This window comes from Passer domesticus, chromosome 6 (genome assembly GCF_036417665.1).
Source record: "Passer domesticus isolate bPasDom1 chromosome 6, bPasDom1.hap1, whole genome shotgun sequence".
Taxonomy (NCBI): Eukaryota; Metazoa; Chordata; class Aves; order Passeriformes; family Passeridae; genus Passer; species Passer domesticus.
Window position 1 is genome coordinate 16,815,680 of NC_087479.1, and position 21,820 is coordinate 16,837,499.

Consider the following 21,820-nt stretch of genomic DNA (forward strand, 5'->3'; position numbering starts at 1 on the left):
CAATTTTGGGATATTTGAATGAGTTCAACTCTGACAGTTGTGGTAGTTTTTTTCTTTTCTTTTTTTTTCTTTGTGTTCAGCCAACTTTTCTGAAATGCAAATATAGAGCATTGCAAAGAAATGCATTTTAACCAATTGATTTTTATATGCCAGTAACTATCCTTTTCTTTTTTGGACATTTTCCAGTTTTTACAGTGCTTTTAATACATGTGTGTGAACTACTAATGAAAGTAATGTGTTCTGCTTAAATAATTAAATTCTCATTTTGAACAGCATCTTCTGTCCTCAAGAAAATACAGAAGAAGCCTTACTGTTGCTGCTTATTAGTGAATCTATGGTAGGTAAAATAGAGTGAATGTGCATTTGCTGTATGTGTGTGATTTCCTTGTTTTGTTTTGTTTGTTTGTTTGGGAGTTTTTTTTGTTTGTTTGTTTGTTTTTTAATAAAATAGGCCTCTTTTTTTTTCCTAAGCTTTGCCTTTTAATTTCTGTTCAGAAAGCAGGCTCCACACTAAAATTTTGGTTCCTCTGAGCCAACTAGATGAGGTCTGCAAGTGTTATGGAGTTTTTCTCCTTTGGACTGGCTGTACCCACCCTTCTTCCAGCTATAGGCAGGTGAACAAGCCAGGTCGTTCACTTGGCATCGCTTACCAGTTAGAACCACTGTTATACTGTTGCTATTCAGACAGACAGAAAATATAAGTTATTTTTGTTGTAAAAAGCAAATAAAAAACTACTAGAAGAGCATAGTAATCATTGTCAAAAAGTACCTTCCATTGTGCATTAAACTTCAGCCACTCAAATTTGTAAATTATTTTTAATGATACTGACATTCAGTGTTAGCTACTGAATTATTTTTTTAATATCCCCATTTCCTCAAGAAATTATTCCTTTCAATGGTCTACTTGTGCCCTTTATCAACCTTCCATATTTTCTGCTAGTCATCAATCAGCTGCCATGTAGTGACATTCTCATACCATGTCAGTTTTATGTTCTCAGATGAAATGAAATGCTGGAGCTTTTGCTAGTTTTTTTTTAGCTAGTGGGGTGAAACCTCTAGAGTCTCAGGTATCATGCAGTCTGTCTCACTGCACGTCAATGATATGATGTAGTCTTTTAAGTTCTACAGGTGATTCAAATGCTACATGTTTTGGCATGATTTCTGTTTTCCTAGAGTTAAATAGGATCAGAATATTTTAGTGAACATTGTTCTAGTTTAAATGTTTTACAGTGGTAGATATTTACATTGTAGTGCTAACTGCTTTCCTCATTCTTAGTGATCTGCCTTGCAGTATTCATAACAGAATCTAGAAATTCTGTCTAGATTCTGATTTTCATAATACAGAAAAAACAGCTGAGCAAACATTTCCACTTATCATATGTTGATTTTGCTGTAGTATGTACTTAGCACTGAGAGGTGCTGCCTGTGTCTCTGTAATGTGCAGCAGTGGAGATGTAGAGAATTCTGATGTGAGCTGTGGTCTTGGTGTGAAGTGAAAGCAGTCCCAGTTCTGCAAGATCTGACTACTGATTGCTGTGTTTGCATGTGTAATTCCTTACATATCATCATTAAGAAGCAAAAAACCAAATTAAAAGTACTGCCTTGTTAAGTGTCATTTCAGGTTATTAACAGCTTTTCCTTTGTGAATTAGATCTGCCTAATTATATCAAATGCTGTCACTGTAGAGCATATACCTTTAGCAAGCTTTCAATTTTTTTTACAGTAATTATTGCAGATTATTTTGGGCAAAAGAGTTTGTTTCGGGGGAGTATAATCTTTGACATGATTGACTTACTTAGGCTAAGTCATTTGCTCAAATTAGTTTTGGAAGGGGGAAGGGGAAGATTGAGCATAAAAGTATTCATCATTACAAACTTAACCTTTCTGAGAGTTGAGACCTGTTATTTCAGCTTCAGTCCCTGCTAACTTTCTAGCTGTAGTAGTCATGAAGTAGTATGTGATTTATGATTCTGAAACCACTATTTGGAAAAGAAATAACACTTAAAGAAGACTGAGTAACAATTGGTGTTTTGGTATGCTATTGTGTTATTAAAGTGCTATGATCCCTTACTTTCATTGTCTGTGAATTAGTAAGAAAACACCCCAATCAAGCCAGGTTGGACAGGACTGTGAGCAATCTGGTCTGGTGGAAAGTGTCCCCCCCCATAATAGGATGGTCTTTAAAAGGTCCCTTCAAACCCAAACCATCCTGTGGTTCTATGATCTGACATCCTCAAGTTAACAGTTCATATATGTATTGCTTCATGTCAGCTGAGTTGTGGTAACTGAATCACAGAATGATTATGTTTGGAAGGGATTTCTGGAGGTCGTTTTGTCCAGTCCCCTTGCTCACACAGGGCCATCTGGAGCAGGCTGCATCTCTCTCCAGACATCTTTTGAGTATCTCCAAGGAGAAAGATTCCACAGCCTCCCTGGGCAGCCTGTGCCACTGCTCATTAACCCTCACAGCAAAAGAAAAAAGGTTCCTGATCTTCAGAGGGGACCTTCAGTGTTTCAGTTCATGCCTATTGCCTCTAGACCTGACACAGGACACCACTGGAAAGAGCCTGGCTCCCTTTTCCTTGTGTCCTCCCTGCAATGTATTTCTGACATTGATAAGGCTCCCCTCCTGAGCATTGTCTTTTCCAGGCTGAAAAGTCACAGCTCTCTCAGCCTTTCCTCATGAAAAAGTTACTCTGGTGTCTAATACAGCCTGGTGGGCATTTGTTGGACTCTCTCCTGTAGCTCCATGTCTCTTGTACTAGAGAGGCCAGAACTGGACCCAGTACTGCAGGTGTGGCCTCCCCAGTGCTGAACAGAGGGGAAGGATCACTGCCCTCAGCCTGCTGGCAGCACTGCTGCCATGCTGCTGGGCTGTCAATAGCCTTTTGTCCAGCTGGGGCACTTTGCTGGCTCTGCCACCTTGGGTGTCCAGCAGGACCCCCAAGTGTGTTCCTGTCAAGCTGCCTATGAGCTGGGGAGTGCCCAGCATGTATGGTGCCTGGGTTTGTTCCCTCCCAGGTGCAGGACATTTCTGAGGGCTTTGCTGAGGTTCCTGTCAGCTCATTGCTCCAGCCTGTTGAGGTCCCTGTGGATGCCAGCACAGCCCTTTGGCATATCAGTTCAGCAAACACGCTTGGGATCAGGCCCAGTATCAATCTCTGGGACACACTGCTAATTCCTGGCCTCCAACTGGACTTTGTGTCACTGCTCACCACCTCCTGGGCTCAACTTTGTGGGAGATGGAAAAATGGCTGAGCATATCCTTCCTTCTCTGAGGCTGCACTGAGTTACACTGCTCAAGTGTGTTACAGGCGTAAGGGTGGCCAGATGACACACTGCAATTTGACTGTCACCTCAGAGTCTGAGACCACAGCAGTTCTGAAATACTGAGCACTTCAGTTCCTGTGCACTTTCTTTCTGCATTTTATAATTATCAAGAAAATGACTGTTCAGATACACAAGATATCTGTAATAATTACGAGACATCCTTGTCCTTTGGCATTGTCAACCACTGTTTCACAAGAAGTGCTAGTTCACAGCTTGTTCAAAACTTGCAAGGAACTGAGTCAAATAGTGATTAGAGGTGGAGTTAAAAAATTCTTGAAGTTGACTGAATATTTATGCAGTGTAAAAAGTAAAAGCCAAATTTTGCTTTCTTTTGACTTCTTGATCAAAAGAAAGCAAAATATCTCTTTGGGGGAGTGTGTGTGTGCGTGTGTGGGGTTGTTTCAAACTTCAGTTGATAATTCCTGAGATGTCTGTGCATTTTACATCCCATGTATCTCTTCGAAAAATTTTCAGTATTTAATTATTCTGATTTTAAAGATGTATTGAGTTTGTTCAGGGCTTAAAATGTTACCCTGTTAAAGTGGAGAAAAAATTTCTTATCCCTTATTGTGTGTCATTTCTTGCATCTGAAAGAGGGGGAAATAAGCTACCTATTAAAATTTAGTTTTAAAGTGTAAAAGTAAAGTCTAAAAAATTAATTTAAAATTTTAAATAATTAAGTAAAAATTTAGTTTTTAGTTTTAAAGTAAATATGCTGAGGGGGCCATGCCCAGTGAAATTAAAAATAAAGAGGGGGATAAGGAGAGAGAAATATCTGTGACTTCTTATTGCAGACTGCCAGATATACTAGCATTTGTACTAATGTGCAATGTGAATGTTAAACACCAAGAAAACTAGAAATAGACAGGATAGCCAGATAATGTGTTTTCAGAGGCTTGATCATAAAGTGGGAGAAGCACTGGGTAGGTCAGGGAGGTACTAACTACTCTTAGACCTGAATTTTGTTCTTTGCTCTTGAACATGGTTTTTCTGTGAACATGATCCATTCATTTAATCCATTTCTAGCTCAGCTTTCTTCTGTCCTCAAAGAGTACTTTACTTAAGGAATTAGATTTGCAACATGCCTTTTACAAAACATGTTTGAAAGTACAAACTCTTACTGCAAACACAGCCTTATTTCAAAGCTGTGCCCAGAACCAGGATCAGTTTTCACTTCTCAGTAGTAATTCCTGAAGGTGATTGTGGGTTATCCTGGGCATGTTGCCATTCACAAGTGAGATGAGTGTCATAATGTCGTGAAGAGAAAAAAAGTTGATTGCCTTATTTGGGAAAAGCATGAATGGAGAACTTGAAGATCCTTTTAATATTTTCTACTAACACACACAAAAAAAGAGATCTATTCGTAGATGTATATCCATTATATTGAAAATACTTTTTTTTTCTGAGAACTCTTCAATAATTTGAAATACATTACTTAGATTATGGAAATAGGATGAAGTAATTAAAAACAGGTCCATGTAGAAACATCAGTCTTGGCACTAATATATAAAATTGGTAATTATTTCTAGCTATAAATTAGAACCAGATCTCTTTGTATTCCTTATAGCAACCTCACTGACTGTGAGGTTGAGTAGAATGGTAGTAACTGGAGTGAGAATACAGCTTGAATTATAATAATTTTATAATATTATAATTATAATAGTAATTATATATAATGGTTGACTTGGTTTCTTTCTTTGTGGTGTGTTTCAGGCTAACCGGGATGCTGTACTGAGCAGAATACCAGAACACAAGAATGATCGTATCATCAGTTTGCAAAGTGCTTCTGTAGTCTACGATCTACTTACAATAGCCTTGGGAAGAAGAGGCCAGTATGAAATGCTTTCAGAGGTTTGTTGTTAGTAGTGAATACTCATCTGTGTCATTTTTGCTGTTTTCTGTTAATCGTGTTAATTGTCGTAGTAAGAAAGGGCTAAAACAAATACAGGACACTGTTATTCTGACTGCTTTATAAATACAGGAGGTAATTTCCACCCCAAAATGTTTACTGTCTAAATTTATACGAGTGACTTGAGGTGGCCAAACAAGAAAAGTTGTGTGGAAGGTGTGGCAGATGTGTAATGCCACAGAAATGCACATGATTTTTAGGTGGGGATGCATGGATCTGCTTAAAAGGGTACCTTTCAGTTTTATATAGTAGACTAAAACTAGGCAGGGATAGAGCAGCCCTGGGTTCCAAATCTGATACTTATGTTTTGTCTGGTGTTGTGATGGTTTTGTTGTGGGCTTTTTGTCTTTTTTGGAATGTTAAAGAACCATTATATTTATGGGAACATTGCAGGTTTAGTGAGTAGAAGATATCTGCCCTCAAATCCTGCTGCCAATAGTCTGTAACTTTTATAATTTGAAGTATTGTAATAAACACATATTCATAAATGATAAAACATTCTGTTCAGTTATATAATAGGCATTTAATTTTTTAGGGCTTCATTCTCTTTGAGCTGATTTTGATTGTTCTGGTAGAGCTGTTGCAGATTAAATCAGAAATTGGGAAATTATTCTAACTGTGGAAGTAGTATTCACCCACCAGTTCCAGTATCTTATTGCTGCCTTCTGGTTTAGCTATAGCTGATTACTTACAGAAGTAGTTGGTTGTTATATAAGAATATGAAATGATCAAAAATCTGTCTCATCTTTGTTAAACTGTTCTAATGCCAAGTCACGTTCTTAACTGAAAAGGGCTCATATTTTTATCAAGTTTGTATATAATGGAACTTTCAATTTCTTAGGGTAGCTTCAGCTAGATGAAGGAACTTTATACAGTCAATTCTTTCCTAAACAATAGTACTCTGGTTGTAATCAAGTAAATTTTTAAGCTTTGTAGGATGCATGATATTGAGCTTGTAAGTGTCCTACAAGAAGGGATGTCTTCCAGACCTGTTAAATTCTTTTCCATATAGAATCTGGCAGCTATTTTCGTGTATTTAAATAATTTTTTTTTTATTGCATGTATGTTAGATAAGAGTCTATAAAAATCTTAATACTAGTATATCTTCTCAATAATTGAAGAACATGAGCTTAAATAACAATTTCCTTCCCCCTCTCCCTATATTTAGTGTTTAGAAAGAGCCATGAAGTTTGCATTTGAAGAGTTCCATCTCTGGTATCAGTTTGCATTGTCCTTGATGGCAGCAGGAAAAGTAAGTCCAAATTTTGTCGTATAATTCTTGTATTGATGGCATTTGATAAGAATGTTAAGCACTTCCATAATTTTCATCTGTAGTGTTTTTGAAAATAATTCTAATCCTTGAATCAACTAAGTATGCTGTACTCCTGAATTTATTCCCAGTGCTGTACGAAGAATGTTATTTGAATAGTTTCTAACTTAGATGATGATAAAAAATATCTTGCCAATAATCTTAAAATAGGCTGATTGAGTACAAGCAGTGGATTATACCAGATCCTATTATCCTGTAAAACTTGTTTAAGTGTGCTTTTGATGACTTAATTTATTTTATACTTAGGTACAAATTAATGCTGATTCGTGATGCTCTTCTTCTTTTTTTTTTCCTTTGGAAATTTCTGATTTTATCTTCTTTAATATTGCTGCCTTTGAGGCTGTGTATTCTATGCACCTAATGGATTAAAAAAAAATTATATAAACCAGGAACTTAAGCTTTTAGATGCAATTCTCTATTTTCAGTTATTTTTGCTTTTCGCTGTCATGTTACAGAAAACACATTCATCATGTAATGTAAACAAGTAATTTTCTAAAATATAATTTTCAATGGGATATTTTGCTTATTTTCAGAAATAGGAAAAGGAATGTATTTTCCTTAGAAAATATTTTAGCAGCACATGAGTTCTGAAGAGACTTGGTTTTTCTTCCAACTCTGTTTACTTTGAGTTATCTTCCAAATTGTGATTGGACGGACCCAAATAAGTTTTTAAAAAAAGAGGAGCAGTGCCATTCTTCTATATTATATCAGACCTATTCCTGTGTGTTGTTTTAACTCCCAAAGAACATCAAAACACTGCTTGTTTGGAAAACGCTGTTCCACTCCTCTTTCATTTACCTGGCTCAAATGCCATGACTTTACAGGCCTGGCAAAGTTCTAAATGCATCTCTGAATTGTGTACCACTGGAATTACATTCTTCTGGGGATGCTTAATGACAGCTTGTAGGAGTTAAATAACAGTACCGTGCCTAAAGTCTTGTCTTTCAGTGGCTTGAGGAGCTTTGACCAGTTGTCAGCAAAATGTGTAGTAACGTCTCCTTCACAAAGGAAAAATAAAGTAAATGGTGGAATTAGGAATCTTCTATCTGTGAAACACATTTATGTTTTTAGTAATTTAAATGGAAAATGTTTTAAACAGTCTGCTCGAGCTGTTAAAGTCTTGAAGGAATGTATACGTTTGAAACCAGATGATGCAACGATTCCACTCCTTGCTGCAAAGCTCTGCATGGGATCTCTGCACTGGGTAAGCTTTGCCCTCTGTCTTCTCAGCAAGACCTGTACTAAAAATCTTGATTTAGAGATGTAGCAAATACTTTTGCACAGTGACTGCATGCACTTGGGCATATCTAAAAACCCAGCACAGAATGTACATGCACGTGTACGTCCCTGTTTCAATGGCTAATTTGAAGTACTTGACAGAGGCTGTGTTTATCAAAGTAGTGTATTCTGATACTGGTCTAAGACATAGCTTAAAATATATTGAAGTTGAAATATTGGAAGATCAATCATAAATGCAACTTAAACTTTGGATATTTTCTGCAAGAGGAAAATAACTTTATGGAAAATAATGAGGCAAATCTCTTATAATCAAGGGACTCTTCTGGTGCTACCATGTTTGCAGGTAGCTGTGGTTATGCATTTGTAATAGGGACAGTTGAGTATTTTAGATAAACTTGAAATGGGTGTATCTGTACAAAAACATTAAAGTGATCAAAGATCATAATGTTGTTTTCAAGATACTTGTGTAATTTTTAGAAGAATGAGTATATTTGAAAAAGAAGGAAAAGAGAAGGGAAAGGTCACATGTAGAAATTGAGAAGGTGGTGTAGTAGCACAAACATGACTTGTTGAAGCTGACAAAATACAGCCTTGATTAAGGTATATCCTAGTTCTGTAAATTGTTCCCTGTGGATTGAGTCCATATGGACTAGCTTACTGTACTTAGCCTTTACAGTTACTGAAATGGAGTCAAATGGGCTTTTTTTTCTTTCTAGATTATTAAATACTGTGCTAGCATGGCAGCTGAACCTTGATTTTTTACATGTTTCTCTGTTTTTGAGTTTGCATCCATTCAGCAGTGCAGTATTTGAAGCAGAGTTCTGCATGGTATAGTGTTTTTTTTACAGGGTTAGAGCTATAGTTCTTGTGATTGATATTCCTAAATAAATGGTTCATGAGTCAAGAACTCTATTTATAAAGTGCAAAAAGGTAGATGGCATATATGGACTAGAAACACCTTTTTATTAAAAAAAGAGTAAAAAATAAGAAAAAAGCCAAAAGCACAGTAAGTGTGCTTTGTGCCAGATTTCTCTCAATAGGAATATGTGTTTCAGCTTAAAATCTGTGGTTTTTACTCAGTATTTATTAAGAAAACTAAATCTAATGAAAAATGAAATAGTCCTTCAAAGCAATCATGGCTGAGATTTTATCAGGTTCAGTGTGTGTAATATACATTCTGAGCATTCTTGTCGTTATCATGTAAGATTTAGCTAGTTTTAGACTTACATGGATGTTTTGTAATATTTTCAGTTGGAAGAAGCTGAAAGGTTTGCCAAAGCAGTTGTTGATCTCGGGGACAAAACATCAGAGTTCAAAGCAAAAGGCTACCTGGCACTGGGATTGACTTACAGTCTGCAGGCTACTGATGGTAAGATAGGAATAAACATTCACACTTGGAAATTCCCATGCTGCCTAAAGAAGGATACCTGGCAGAATGATAGACATTAAATCTTCTGTGTGCAACCATTTTTCAGTCAGTGTATTAAAGCTTCTTCAGTTAGTGTGTGGAATGAAACCTCACCATCGTTCGTATCACTGATTAAATATATCCTTTTTAGCATCTTTGCGAGGGATGCAAGAGGTCTTACAGAGAAAGGCTCTTCTTGCATTTCAGAGGTAAGTGGGTGTTGATCTTTCCATTTTGTTCTGCTATATGTAGTGCAAAGTTTTTATTATGTTCTAAAAAGTGACACTTGTAAAAGATGGTGTAATGACAACTTCACCTCTGGGAGTCTCCCATCATGAGAACAGAATGTATTTCTTTAGCATTTTTTCCATCATTTTCTGCCAGCATTGCCTAAATTGATTTCTAAGGATTTCCCTTTATGTAAGACATTGTGTTGCTCTCTAGTATAAAATATTTGCTCAAATATTCTGATCTAGTAGGTAAAACCACACAGTCTAAAGTTTTGAGTTGTGGTTCAGTGAGACAGTGTTTCTAAGAGCTGTCCACTGATCAGATTGCGTAGGAGGCCTTTGCAATTATCTCTGTAGAAGCAGAGCAGTAATCGAGGCTGTGCTGTTGGGGCTGAGGGGTGAAGTGCAGGTTTTGAGGTAGTAAGCTAGGAGAAAATGAAAATTCTATCTGGAAATGTAACAGTGTAGGCAATGGCAGTGCAAATGTCATCTTCCCAGTGCATTACCTGGAAGCAGTGCCATTGGGGATGACAGTAGTTCATTCTCATGGGCTCTGCAAACGAAATGACAATAAACAGGTGAATGAGGACATTTCTACCCTAATTATAGAAGAAACAAATCTTGATGACAAAGCTGGCAAAAGTGCTGCAGCATCTAAACGTGTCTTTTATGTTTATATACCCTTGAAAACCAACCCTTCTTTGGTGAGATAAGCCTAAATGTAGGTGAATGGATTTGTGCATTAATGTGAAAATTAAGTCGTGGCTTTTTGGTGGTGATTTTGTATCTGAAGGGGTAGGGTTGCAAAAGTGTTTTGGAAGTGACTTTAGAGTGAGGCTGGTATGTGTTGGAACTTCTTTTTTCTGTCTTGTCTTAGCAATTCCTCTGTATGTAAGTATGTTTTTAACATATTTTTGCTCTTCTGTTCCTTAGTGGTTTTAATTAGGTTTTTTAGGACTTCAGCATTTTCTCCATTTTGAAACTGAAAATTCTACCTCTTGGTTTATAACTCAGTTCCTCACTTATCCTTCTTACCACTACTGACTTAATCATCACTGTTTCAAAAATAGTATGCTAACCATTTTTCACCAATTCTGTGCATTCACTACTTTTTGAGACCCTAACAGTGAATTGCTTTCTTTTGAGGGTTCTTTGAAACAGCAAGGGATGAAATGGACCATAGTGTGAAGCCAGCCCATTCCAGTTCAGTGTCTGCTGACCCTATTCTCCAGTTCAGAATAGTGATTCTCAAAATTCTGAGAGTCAACTTTTTTGGATGGCTCAAAGCCCCCGTCAGCCTGGCCTTGAACACTGCCAGGGATGGGGCATCCACAACTTCTCTGGACATGTTCCAGTGCCTCATCATCCTCATAGTGAAGAATTTCCTCCTAATATTTAATCTAAACCTACTCTCTTCCAGTTTGAAGACACTACCCCTTTTCCTATCCATATATACCTTTGTAGAAACCTCCTCTCCAGCTCTCCTGTAGGACCCCTTTAGGCACTGGAAGGTGCTGTAACATCTTCCTGAGCATTCTGTTCTCCAGGCTGAACAATCCCAACTCTCTCAGCTTGTCTCTAAAGGAGAGGTGCTTTAGCCCTCTGGTCATTTTGGTGGCCCTCCTCTAGACAGGTCCACATCCTCCCTATGCTGGGGACCCCACAGCTGGACACAGCACTCCAGGTGGGGTCTCATGAATGTGGAGTAGAAGGGGAGAATCACCTCCCTTGCCCTGTGGTCAGACTTATTTTGATGCAGCCCAACCCACGGTTGGCTTTCTGGCCAGTAAAAGCATGTTTCCAGGTCCTGCCAATATTCAGCTACTCATTGCTATGAAATTACTCTTCCTCAGTCTCTGTTCAAATATTGTTGCTTGGTCACGTGTTACATTGTCTTTCACCCAGCCCACCAGTCATGCCTACTTTCTCTTACCATGTCTGAAAAAGAAGAGTTTTCCAGGAGATGGAAGTTAAATTCTCTGTCTTCTACCAGTTTATAAAGCAAGCAGCCTGTACTGGACTTGGTCTTTTGACGTGCCTTTTTTTTTTCCCCAATAAATTTTTTTTGTGGATTTTTAAAATCGTCTACCTAGAGGGCCAATTCCTGAAGAAATAGGAGTCCTGAAGAGATACAGTTACATTTTGGACCCTTGCCTGAGTCAGATTTCAAGGCTTAACAATTTGTGTTGGTGGCCATTCAAGAAAGTGTTTGTTGCTGCCTTCACACAGTACTGAGGGGTGTTTGTTTCACTAACTTTTTTTTTTTTTTGTTAAATTTTGGAAGACTTTGAGTGCTTTTCCTGTGGCTGGTGTGAATTGGAGTTTCACAGAACTCACCAAATAGTAGATAGATAGTAATAGCTTCATCCTTTCACTGTCTGAAGCTTGGGTTACTGAAGAAGTACTCTCTAAGTAAAAATCTCTTGTTCTTGTTTAGGATTGCTTAATTTGTGAATTTAAATTTAAAACAAGACTTGTCCTGGACCCTGCTAGGCTTTATCTGTGCATCTAGTCTCCAATTTACAGGTGAAGTTAACAAAATATGGAGCTGTCTCTTAATAACTTTAAATTTCTCTGAAGCATGCTGGCTGTAGTTACTAAGCTAATATACCTGTGCAGCTGTTTGGATTGAGAAGGCAGAAATGCACAGGTCAGAAGCAGAAGGTTCTCTGTGGTTTTAGTGGTTTAAAGGTCAATTTTGATGCTTCCTCCCAGCGGAAGTGACTCACTAGATGTTCCAAAGATGATTATTGCACATTAGAGTTCTAAATGAGACTCGGTTAAAAGAATGCAACAAATGTAAATAAAAACAACAGTCCCAGGCTTCCTGCCCAGTACTTACTACACATCATTTGGGGTACAGCCATAAATTTTTTTTGTCCTTCTGCTCAAGCATCGCGCTGCTAAAAAGCTCTCACCTTGCAGCAGAAAGATTGTATTACAGGGAGAAATAGTAGACCATATTACAAGAATAATTTTCATGGGATAGAAAAATTACTAAGACTCAGAGTGTGCATTTGACCAAAATATTAAAAAGAAGATAACAAACATAATTTTTTTTAATGTGGGAAAAAAGTTGATACTGTTAATCTCTTTAAAGGCCTGGTGTTCTGGGCAGTTCACGTTTGGGGTTTTTTTCCCTTTTTTCTGTAAGAAAATTTTGTTTAATGAGTTTTTCTTATAAATATTCTAAGTAATGACATCTAGTGTTTGTTTAGGAGTATAATTTATTTGAAGAATCATTTTGTATTAAAGATGTATTTTAAGACTTAAGCAGAAATGACATAATTATTTTCTATTGAAAATGACTTTTCATGTCCCAAGGTGCTTCCTTTAATTCAAGGATGATTGAGAAACATAAGAAAAGTTGCTGAAATGAACATCACTTGTATCAAAATATGAGTATACATGTAGTGAAGAGATCTGAATATAAATAAATTAATATATATGCATTTATGGGTATGTCTAACTTGTCTGAACAGGGGGAAAATTAATTTTTGTTTTGTTTCTTTGTTTTAAGGGCTCACAGTTTGTCTCCAACAGATCATTTGGCAGCATTTTACTTGGCACTGCAGCTTGCCATTTCCAGACAGGTTAGTTATGTTTTAAAAGTGCAGTATCATGCTGTCATACAAAGATTAGAATTTGTATTTGTTGATGAATAGAGATGAAGATTTCCTCAATAAAAACCTGGTTTTCCTTGTGCATATATTCACATATATGGAAAAAACCCTGAAATACTCTCTCCAAACCCCTTCAGTCTAATGCAGTTCTCAAGAACTCTGCCATTATTTCCAGCTCTAGGATCCGAAGTAATTCCACTTACTTCAGCAAGTGGAATTACTTCTTTCTGTTGCTAGACAGAGGGAAAAAAAAGTCAGTTTTTGAGGTGTTTTACTTATTGTGTGTAATCTCTGCTCAGATCCTAGAGAGGGGAGCTATTGAATCTAGTCTTTTAACAATCTTCACTGTGCTTAAATCTTGAGTACCTGTTAATATCTGTTCCCGGCCCGAATACCTGTGTGAGGCTTGGTTATTGTGGACAAAATTACAAAGAAGTGTTTAAGAAAACTGGAAAATATTTTATGGTTATAAAAGAGATCAGACTATGGTTATAGTCCAGCTTGTACAGCTGTTACGTTTAAGGCATTCTACCATACATGAGATGAATTTGGATAATGTGGAAGTGCTTTCTGTATATCATGGTAAGTCTTTTCCTAGTCGTGTTTATTTCACATAGTAGCCCTGAGCACAGTGTTTGCATTCTCTAGTGACTACTTTTCGTTGCTAATGAGTAGCACAGAACTTGGACTATGTCACTTAAGAGTGGAATGGATTGTCACTTTACTAGCACAAAGTATTTTTGAGGAGCAGGCTATGACTCTGGACATTCTGAATTCCAAATTACTTGTGTTGTTTAATTAAATTTCTTGGTTTTAACACGTACTGTACTTTGAACAAAAACACAGGCAGCTGAAGGGACAATGGAATTCTACATAAAGAAAAGTTACTGTCGCTGTACATTTCAGTTAAGCATTGCAATTAAAATATTTTCAAAATCATACAGAAACACAGCTAGAACTGGAAAGAGGATATTTTAAGGGGCTGAAAGTAACTGTTTTATAAAAACATACATCTTACATTCCAGGGTTAACATATTATTTAATTTTCAGAATTCACTGTAGAGAATGAGGTCCATTTTAAACTTCTGAGTAGTGTCTTACAGGAGTGAATAGAATTTTACGTGTTATCTGAGTGAGCATTTTGAAATTTTATGGATGTCAATCAAGCAAAAGGTAATGCTTCTAATAGTGGTGCTTTCTTTTTCTGCCTTTTTTTTTATTTCTTTAAATCAGATACCAGAAGCTTTGGGTTATGTTCGTCAGGCTCTGCAGCTACAAGGAGATGATGCCAACTCTCTTCATCTCCTTGCACTCTTGCTATCAGCCCAGAAACACTATCATGATGCTTTGAATATCATTGATATGGCCTTGAGTGAATATCCAGAAAATTTTATGTGAGTGAATATCATGTTTCCTTTCTATGCTTTCTCTTGTATTTATTTTTCCTGGATTCTCATCTCATTCATTTCAAAAGGGAATGGATTTAAAGATGGGTCAATTTTTTTTTCCCAGCAGTCTTCTTTCCCACCCATTTATTGCAAGTCTGCTTATTAAAGGCTTGTTAAACAATGATAAAGGATTTGTTTTGGAAGGGAGGTTAGAACTGGATAGTTGATCTTACTTTGTTTTTCCTGCACCATCTGTGTAAATAAATTCTCCCTGTTGCATGCTTTGTACTATGTTTGTATCTTCTATTTTTATGCAATATTGCAAGAAGTACAAACAGGACTTTACTATTAGCTAGTTTAGATTTATCCCCTCTTACAGATAACTGTGGATACTGTATGGAATCTATTTTGTAAAATACATCATAAAACAGAGAATTCCCTCATTTGCTTAGATAATAACAGTTGTCTGAAGTTGGCTGATGGACAACTACATAAGTGAGCAGGGAAGAAGCATATTTGCTAAATGTTCTCTTGTTTAAGAAAGAAATCATTCTTTCTGTTTATTTTTCAGGTTAAGTACATCTTAACATAGATTTGGATTTTGTACTTTTGTCAGGGTTTTTTTGTTGGGGTTTTTTTTGGTGCTTGGTTGGTTTTTAAAAAAAATATTTTCTTATGAAAATTTATTAAAATTCTTTATAGGAAAATATCTCAGGCACAGCTGCCATTAACTCATTAACTTCCAATCTTTCACTGAGGTTGTAATCCATAATATTACGCTTATCCTACATGTTTATTTGGACAATTTTTTAAAATTACCTCATTCTTAACTTCTAAATGACCAGCCTATATCATAGTTATTATATCAGCCTACCAGCAAAACATGATTTCTTTAAGTATTATTCATTTGAAAATAGAAACTATTGTGGTTTCTCTTCCTGTTCCTTGACATTTTGTGTCTCCATTTGACCATCTTTAAAAGGTACTGTTGCCTTTTTCCTCACAAATCTGACCAGGACCTCTGTTGACACCACCTCCTGTTAGAAATTCTGTGGCTTGCAGTGAGTTCTGTGCAATGGCTTTTGTTGCCTTTTGCTGTATCTCACTTCCTAGTTTATCTACACCCCTCTGACTTGTTTCGGTTCTTAGCAGGGGCTTCTAGACATGTTTGACAATTTCAGAACTATGCAGTAGTTTATCTTCAAATCTGTTTGTGCTTTCCTCAGGACCGAGGTCCTTGTCAGTAAGTCAAGGTTTGAGAGGAAATTGAAGTATCAGCTTCCTAATTTTGTACCCTGTTATTGTTAAAGACAAATATGTTCCAAGCACTTTGACTGTCATCTTCTGTCTGTTCTTGTTTCAGCTTCTGCCACTTAGTGGCAATGTAAATAATGTAGCTGTAACTGCTGTGTGTGTCAGAGCAGTAATAGTCCAGAAGTATTTCTGAGACTGTACTTTCAGAATTCCCTATTGTTATAAGAGAACTCCCTATTATATTAATCTCTGTTGTGATGGGAGAACAAGGGTCCATTCAGTAAAATGTTTAAAAATACTCTTGTGAGCATTCAGAAGGTATTTGTGTTTTTCAGATGTGGTTCATAGCTTTTCCAAAGCAGTTTATACTACAGTTCTAGTTAAACATGTTGTCCAAGTTGTTCATTACAGTACAGATCTTTGTATTAATGTATGTGTGTGTGTGTGTGTGTATATATATATATATATCATACAGGTCATAGTAGTGATTCTAAATTGTTGGTACTGTTGTATAATACAGACTCGGTGGTGATACAGTGTACTGCATTACAGAGTACTGGTACAGATCTGGGAATTTCAGAGGAATTTCTTGGCAGTAGTAATCACCATCAGATGCAGTAACAAATGCTGAAGAATCCAAGGTGAAACAGTTAAATGTATCTCTAGGAAATCTTTCAGAGTCTTGTTTTTAGTACTGTCAATTTCCCAGAGAAGTCGAAAATATGATTGAGATTTCTTGTCTGCTCTCTGCAATTGATACTGACAGCCAGACAGGCACATCTGGTCAATAATATAAATTTGGATTGATTCTATCATGTAACTGGGTTATTTTTGCAAGGATTTATCAGCTTTTGAAAACTATATGTAATGCTCTTGAAATGGTTGACAGTGTGTACGTGTGTATATATAAAGTACAGAACACAACCGCTTAGTGTATTGCTGAATCCGTGTCCTTGTTTTGCAACTTCTGTAAACAATATAATCTCATGGTATTTCCTAGTAGATTTGGAATAGAGCCTCTTGTGTTCCTCTACAGCTTGCTAATTTTTAGATACACTGAAATATTTAATTATTCACCTGTGGTGCTTTATTGGGTTTTGTAAACACTTCATATGTCTTTATGCTTTCTGCAATCCAGTAAGCTAAATACTACAAGAGTTCTCTTGGTATTCTCTGTGTTTCTGTCAGGATGCTGTACCACAGCTTTATGCAAATGGATACTGTGATGGCTTTGCAGAGTAATAAATCTTGGAAATCTTCATATTTGGAAATATTAAAGCATAATGCTTGCGATTTATGTTATTCCTTATTTCTCTTATTCCTGTCTGCTTTCTGTGCATTATTCCTGTCTGCTGTTCTTGTTGTCTTCACAGCTGTATGTTCTTTTTGTTTTTCATTGCTTTAAAAAGAATCTACATATTCACAAGTTTAATACTGCATCTTTGTAAAATGCTGGAGGTTGCAAGGAACTCATAGGATACACCATGAATAATGCAGAGAAGTGGCTCCTTTCCAGCACTCTTCTGTTGCAATCAATTAGTAAATATGTTGTCTGTCAGTTTTTGACATTTGAAAACCTGGTGCATTCCTGGAGTTTGAATTCAATATTTGAAGCGTACAGCAGGCATACCTTTGGATCTGCAATTAATATTAACCTTCCTGCACTATAAAGCTAAAGAATCAGCCAATCAGATCATGATTTTGCCCTGGGCATCTCAGGTCAGTAAGTAGAAAGAAATTCCTTAGAGCCAAAGAATTCTGTCCAGTCGTTATCTAGAGGAATGGAAAAAATGAGCAAACACCCTGGGCTGTTAGCAGCAAGGTATAGGTTTTTGTTTGAAAAGAGAGTTGATTGTTCCCCCTATTTTCATTATATTGGCAGCATAAATGTGCAGTTTGCTCTGAGATCTGAATAGGTATTGGGAAAACTATTGGTAAAAATCTAAGAAACCTGTAAAGGTAAAATAGATATGTAGTAATTTTTTTTCAGAGATACTAAAAAGAAAGTTATTTGCTGAATATTTATAGCACTATTTTTTTCAAATTTTTGTATGCTTAAATTGCTAGGTTGTAGCCACTTTAGTTATAAAGAAATCAGCTGTGTGAATACAATCAATCTTTCAAATGCTGACTGATGTTTGAATATCCGAGCATGCTTTAATCTAGGGACAAAAAGATCTCTAGACAAAAGATTACTGAACAGGTTAAGATAGTAAAAAGAATATGAATACTGTACTCAGTATCAATACTGAGATGGGTGGGAATAAGGTGCCAGCACTAGTAAACCTGAATAGGTAATCCCAGTCGGTGCTACATTGTTTGAATTAATTGAAAGTTAAAGGTTTTCTCCTCTCATTAGAGAGATTGTTCCAGTAGTAGAAATATAAAATTCAGTTCTCCAGCTTGACAGGATTTTAACCCATAAATGATGCAGCTCAGAGTCCTAACCATCAAACTATGTGGGAAGCTGAGTGAGATGATCCCTTTCTCCTCCTGAAACAGAAGCAAGGATGTGCTGCCCTGAATGAGAGACTAGGCAGGCAGGAGCCACAATATATCCTAAACTGCTGAAGTGCTTAGCCATGAGCGGGGCTTCAGGTCTCAGTGGCTGGGGTTTTCCTTGAGTTTTGTTTCTATTAATCCAATGGTTTCCCCTCTGAATGTGTAAGCAGTCCCAGAGGTGTGCATTCCAGTCTGAGGTTGTATTCAGGGTGATACAAGATAGTGGTGGTTGTGTTGCATTGGTTCATATTGGGCTTGTGATATGTACAATATATATCATACATGTGCAATTATCTGAGCAGCCTCATTTACAATAGTCCCTCTTTTTTTATCTGCTTGTTACAAGGAATTTAGAGCTTAGTGGTATATTGAATGATGTGAAATCTTGAAACAACACTTCTGTCTGTTTTGAATTCATAATTAATACATATATCTTTATATAATTTTAAACGTAATTAATCTCAGTCAAGAGAGATGGAGTCAGGTTTCTTAGTGAAGTACTTGGGATATTGTTTCCTTAATCTTAACTGTTTGGGGTTCCCTTAGTATTTCAAATGCTGGGGCACTTAAATACAAATATAATGCCTACAATTAGTGTAATTAGGCAAAATAAATAGTAAATTGCTAATTTTATGCTAAAAATTGGAACTGCAATGGATAGCAGCTGACAAGCTTTTAAAGTAGCAGAAGCAGGGAACAGCAGATGGGTTATTTGAGGAGTGCAAGCATGTTATTTTAATGTTAAGTACACTCAAAAAGGAAAGGCATATGGTAACAGGTTTGAAGACAACTGAAGACTTAGTTCACAGTTTAAACATTTACATTTCTCGAAGTGTGAAGGAAATTTTTTTTCTTCCAAGAATATTTCACAGAAGCATCAGGCCGATATGTCATTCCTCTGAAACCTATTAAATCTTTTCCTTCCTGACCCTCAATGGCTCTTTTGAGCTACATTAGGTTTCCCAGAATCACAGGGCCTTTTAATATTCCTCTCAGTTCAGTGAGTAAAAAACTTGTTTCCTTCTTGGAGGTGTCCAGGTGGCCATAAAAAAGAGCTGGTTGGTACAGGCAGTGTTGGATTATACATATACACTGGTGTTTTGTGGGACAGCAAGATATTTATCAACTGAAGGAAACAGACAACCCTGTTCTGTTTTCCCAAGGTCAGTTGTAGTTGCACTGCAGTGTGTGGTGCTGGTAAAACTTGTGCTTTTGTGGGTTTTTTTCCCTTGATAAGTAGAGCACTGGGAATTATTGAGGAAAGGGTGGTAATATAAGATTGGACAAGAAGTAGTGATGTTCTGTGCTTGCCAAAATCATGTATTTCAGGTTTGCGTATGCTGACAAAATTCTTGTTAATATTTTACAGCATGAGTTTTCAAATTCATTGAATTTCTTTCCTGTTTATATTGGGAGTTAAATGAAATAGTTCTCAGCAATGATTTTTCTGTAAGTTATGAAACCCTATGATTTGCTTGCGTTTTTTCTTTTTCTCCTGAGCTCTTCTATCTCACTCTCCCATCCCTGTTCCCCTTTGGTTGTTGTTATGTGCTTTTACTGAATGGTCCATTAAAAAAGACATTGTTGATAGGTAGATATTACTTTATGTAACAAATTGGTCATTGGCCTCAGGGACTTACCCCTGAATTATGTTTGCTAGGCTGTGGATTCTTTGAAACTTGATTGAAAGAGTCCCAGTTTGGGTCATGAGCTGGGTGCTGCAGGGAATTCAAGGCAGGCAGACAAAAAGTTTTCAAGTATAACTAATTTGTTCTGGCTTTAGTCAGAAACTATCTTTATTATAGTTTAGAGATCTACATTTTCTTAAGGACATTGAGTTCCTAATATGGAATACAGTATACATACACTGCACCAAAAATCACAGCTTTGGGGACAAATATGTGGGGAATAATAGGATGCTAGGAAGGCCATTCAATGGATACCAAACATACTCATTCCTGATTTTCACAAAATTGTGTTATTTTGGGGCTTGAGGGCTGGTTTTGTTTCATCTTATGCTTTTTTGAGAGTCATGCTACAAATAGCAATCAGAGCAGCCTATTTTTACTTCAGCCATGTTTTTGTGTGTATATGAGCTTCCCTGTACTTGGGATCTGTGTGGCCAGTGTTGGAGAAGGTTTGGTGATTGGCTAAAAAATAGTTTATGACATTTATTTTTTATTAAGCTAAATACTTTCCTGGAAATTTTAAAAAAAAACTAGATTTGTTTGCTTGACCTCCTGTTGCCATTATTGAGCATTTAGTGATTTCAAGGTACTTACAAATGATGTTTTTTCATGTTTTATAATGAACTCTTTATATTTATGTCTTTCCTGATAGCAGAACTTTCCTTGAATACTCAACTCAATGGAGTAGACTGACTGTGCAGCAGCTCACTTTGCAATTGCAGAAGACACCCCTATAAGTTTCTTCCTGTACTCCGATTATCACAGTTGCATCTAAGATCACTGAATGCATAAATACATCCTTTATAAATCTATATGTCTTACATAGTCTGTTCAGTTGCATGTTGTCATTCTCCCTGCTGGTTAAATTTTTACAATTGTGTCATTTTGTGTTTTGCTGATGAGGCAGGTATTTGGGAGTTGAGTAATGTGAAGCTACGTGTAAGCTTTTTACAGCAAGTGTTAAAGGGACAGCTGTCAAAATTGGATGTTTGAATTAATAGTTTGAGGCCAGGAAGATCAAGTCTTAAACCCCCTGACTGTCTCTATATTAGAAGTTCCTACATTTACTTTACTTTTTATATTAATATAGATTTATATTAATATAGATCAAAGCATCCCTTCCAGAGAACTTCAGTCTTGATAAGAACACATCAAAAACACCTGGAGAAACCATTGTAACATGTGGTAGCTTGTTTCAGTGTTGAAGTTGTACTCTTCATTAAGACTGCATTTTTGTTTTTAATTTGAATTGATCCCTTCTTGGTTTCATTCCAGCTATTGGTTTTTGTATCATAATTTGCTAATCCTCTGCAATCCTGGCGACTCCATTCTCTTGATGGTAGCTTTTGTAAGAAAACCACCTCCCAACATCCTTTCTGATAAAACGTCATGGTACTTGCTGGCAGTAAGGGCATATTCTCCAGCCTTTCAGTTATTCCTTGCACTGTAGCCAGTTTTCATCACATGTGAGCCAGAACTGCACAAAATATTTCAATAACATTTATTACATCATTATACAGGGAAGCACGTGCATCATGTCCCTTGGAAAGGGTTGTGTTAATTTCTTTGAGCATAATTGCTTCACTGGGGACTTTGATTCAACTACCTGTTTGCTGGCATTCTTATTTGCCTCTTGGTTAGTTATTTTTATGGTGTGTTTCCACATATAGATTGCAAAGGCTGTATTTGTTTTAATACCTATATATTTCATTTTTAAAAAGAAATTTGGCCTGACAGCTATTAAGCTGTGCTGCTGAACAGTTTCTTCATGAAGTTTCCTACTGTGTTTTATAAGGATCTTTTCATTAGGGGGTATATTACATGTAAATTAAAGTCCTGTTGGATTCAATTGAAATTCTCAAGTGAGGAATTTTACGGCAGTCATCCCTACTTTCTCCTTCTAAAAGAAGCTATCGACT

At 36.6% G+C, this 21,820-nt stretch overlaps 1 protein-coding gene across 1 annotated transcript in view; it reads left to right on the top strand.

The window, feature by feature from the left end:
• The window catches only part of TTC7B (tetratricopeptide repeat domain 7B), a 119,158-nt gene that overhangs the window by 47,005 nt on the left and 50,333 nt on the right, over positions 1–21,820 (top strand). The window contains exons 8-15 of the mRNA XM_064423600.1: positions 274–337; positions 5,044–5,181; positions 6,408–6,491; positions 7,669–7,773; positions 9,060–9,177; positions 9,368–9,425; positions 12,967–13,039; positions 14,303–14,463. Coding sequence (XP_064279670.1) covers positions 274–337; positions 5,044–5,181; positions 6,408–6,491; positions 7,669–7,773; positions 9,060–9,177; positions 9,368–9,425; positions 12,967–13,039; positions 14,303–14,463 — 801 coding nt within the window. The remainder of the gene's footprint in view (positions 1–273; positions 338–5,043; positions 5,182–6,407; positions 6,492–7,668; positions 7,774–9,059; positions 9,178–9,367; positions 9,426–12,966; positions 13,040–14,302; positions 14,464–21,820) is intronic.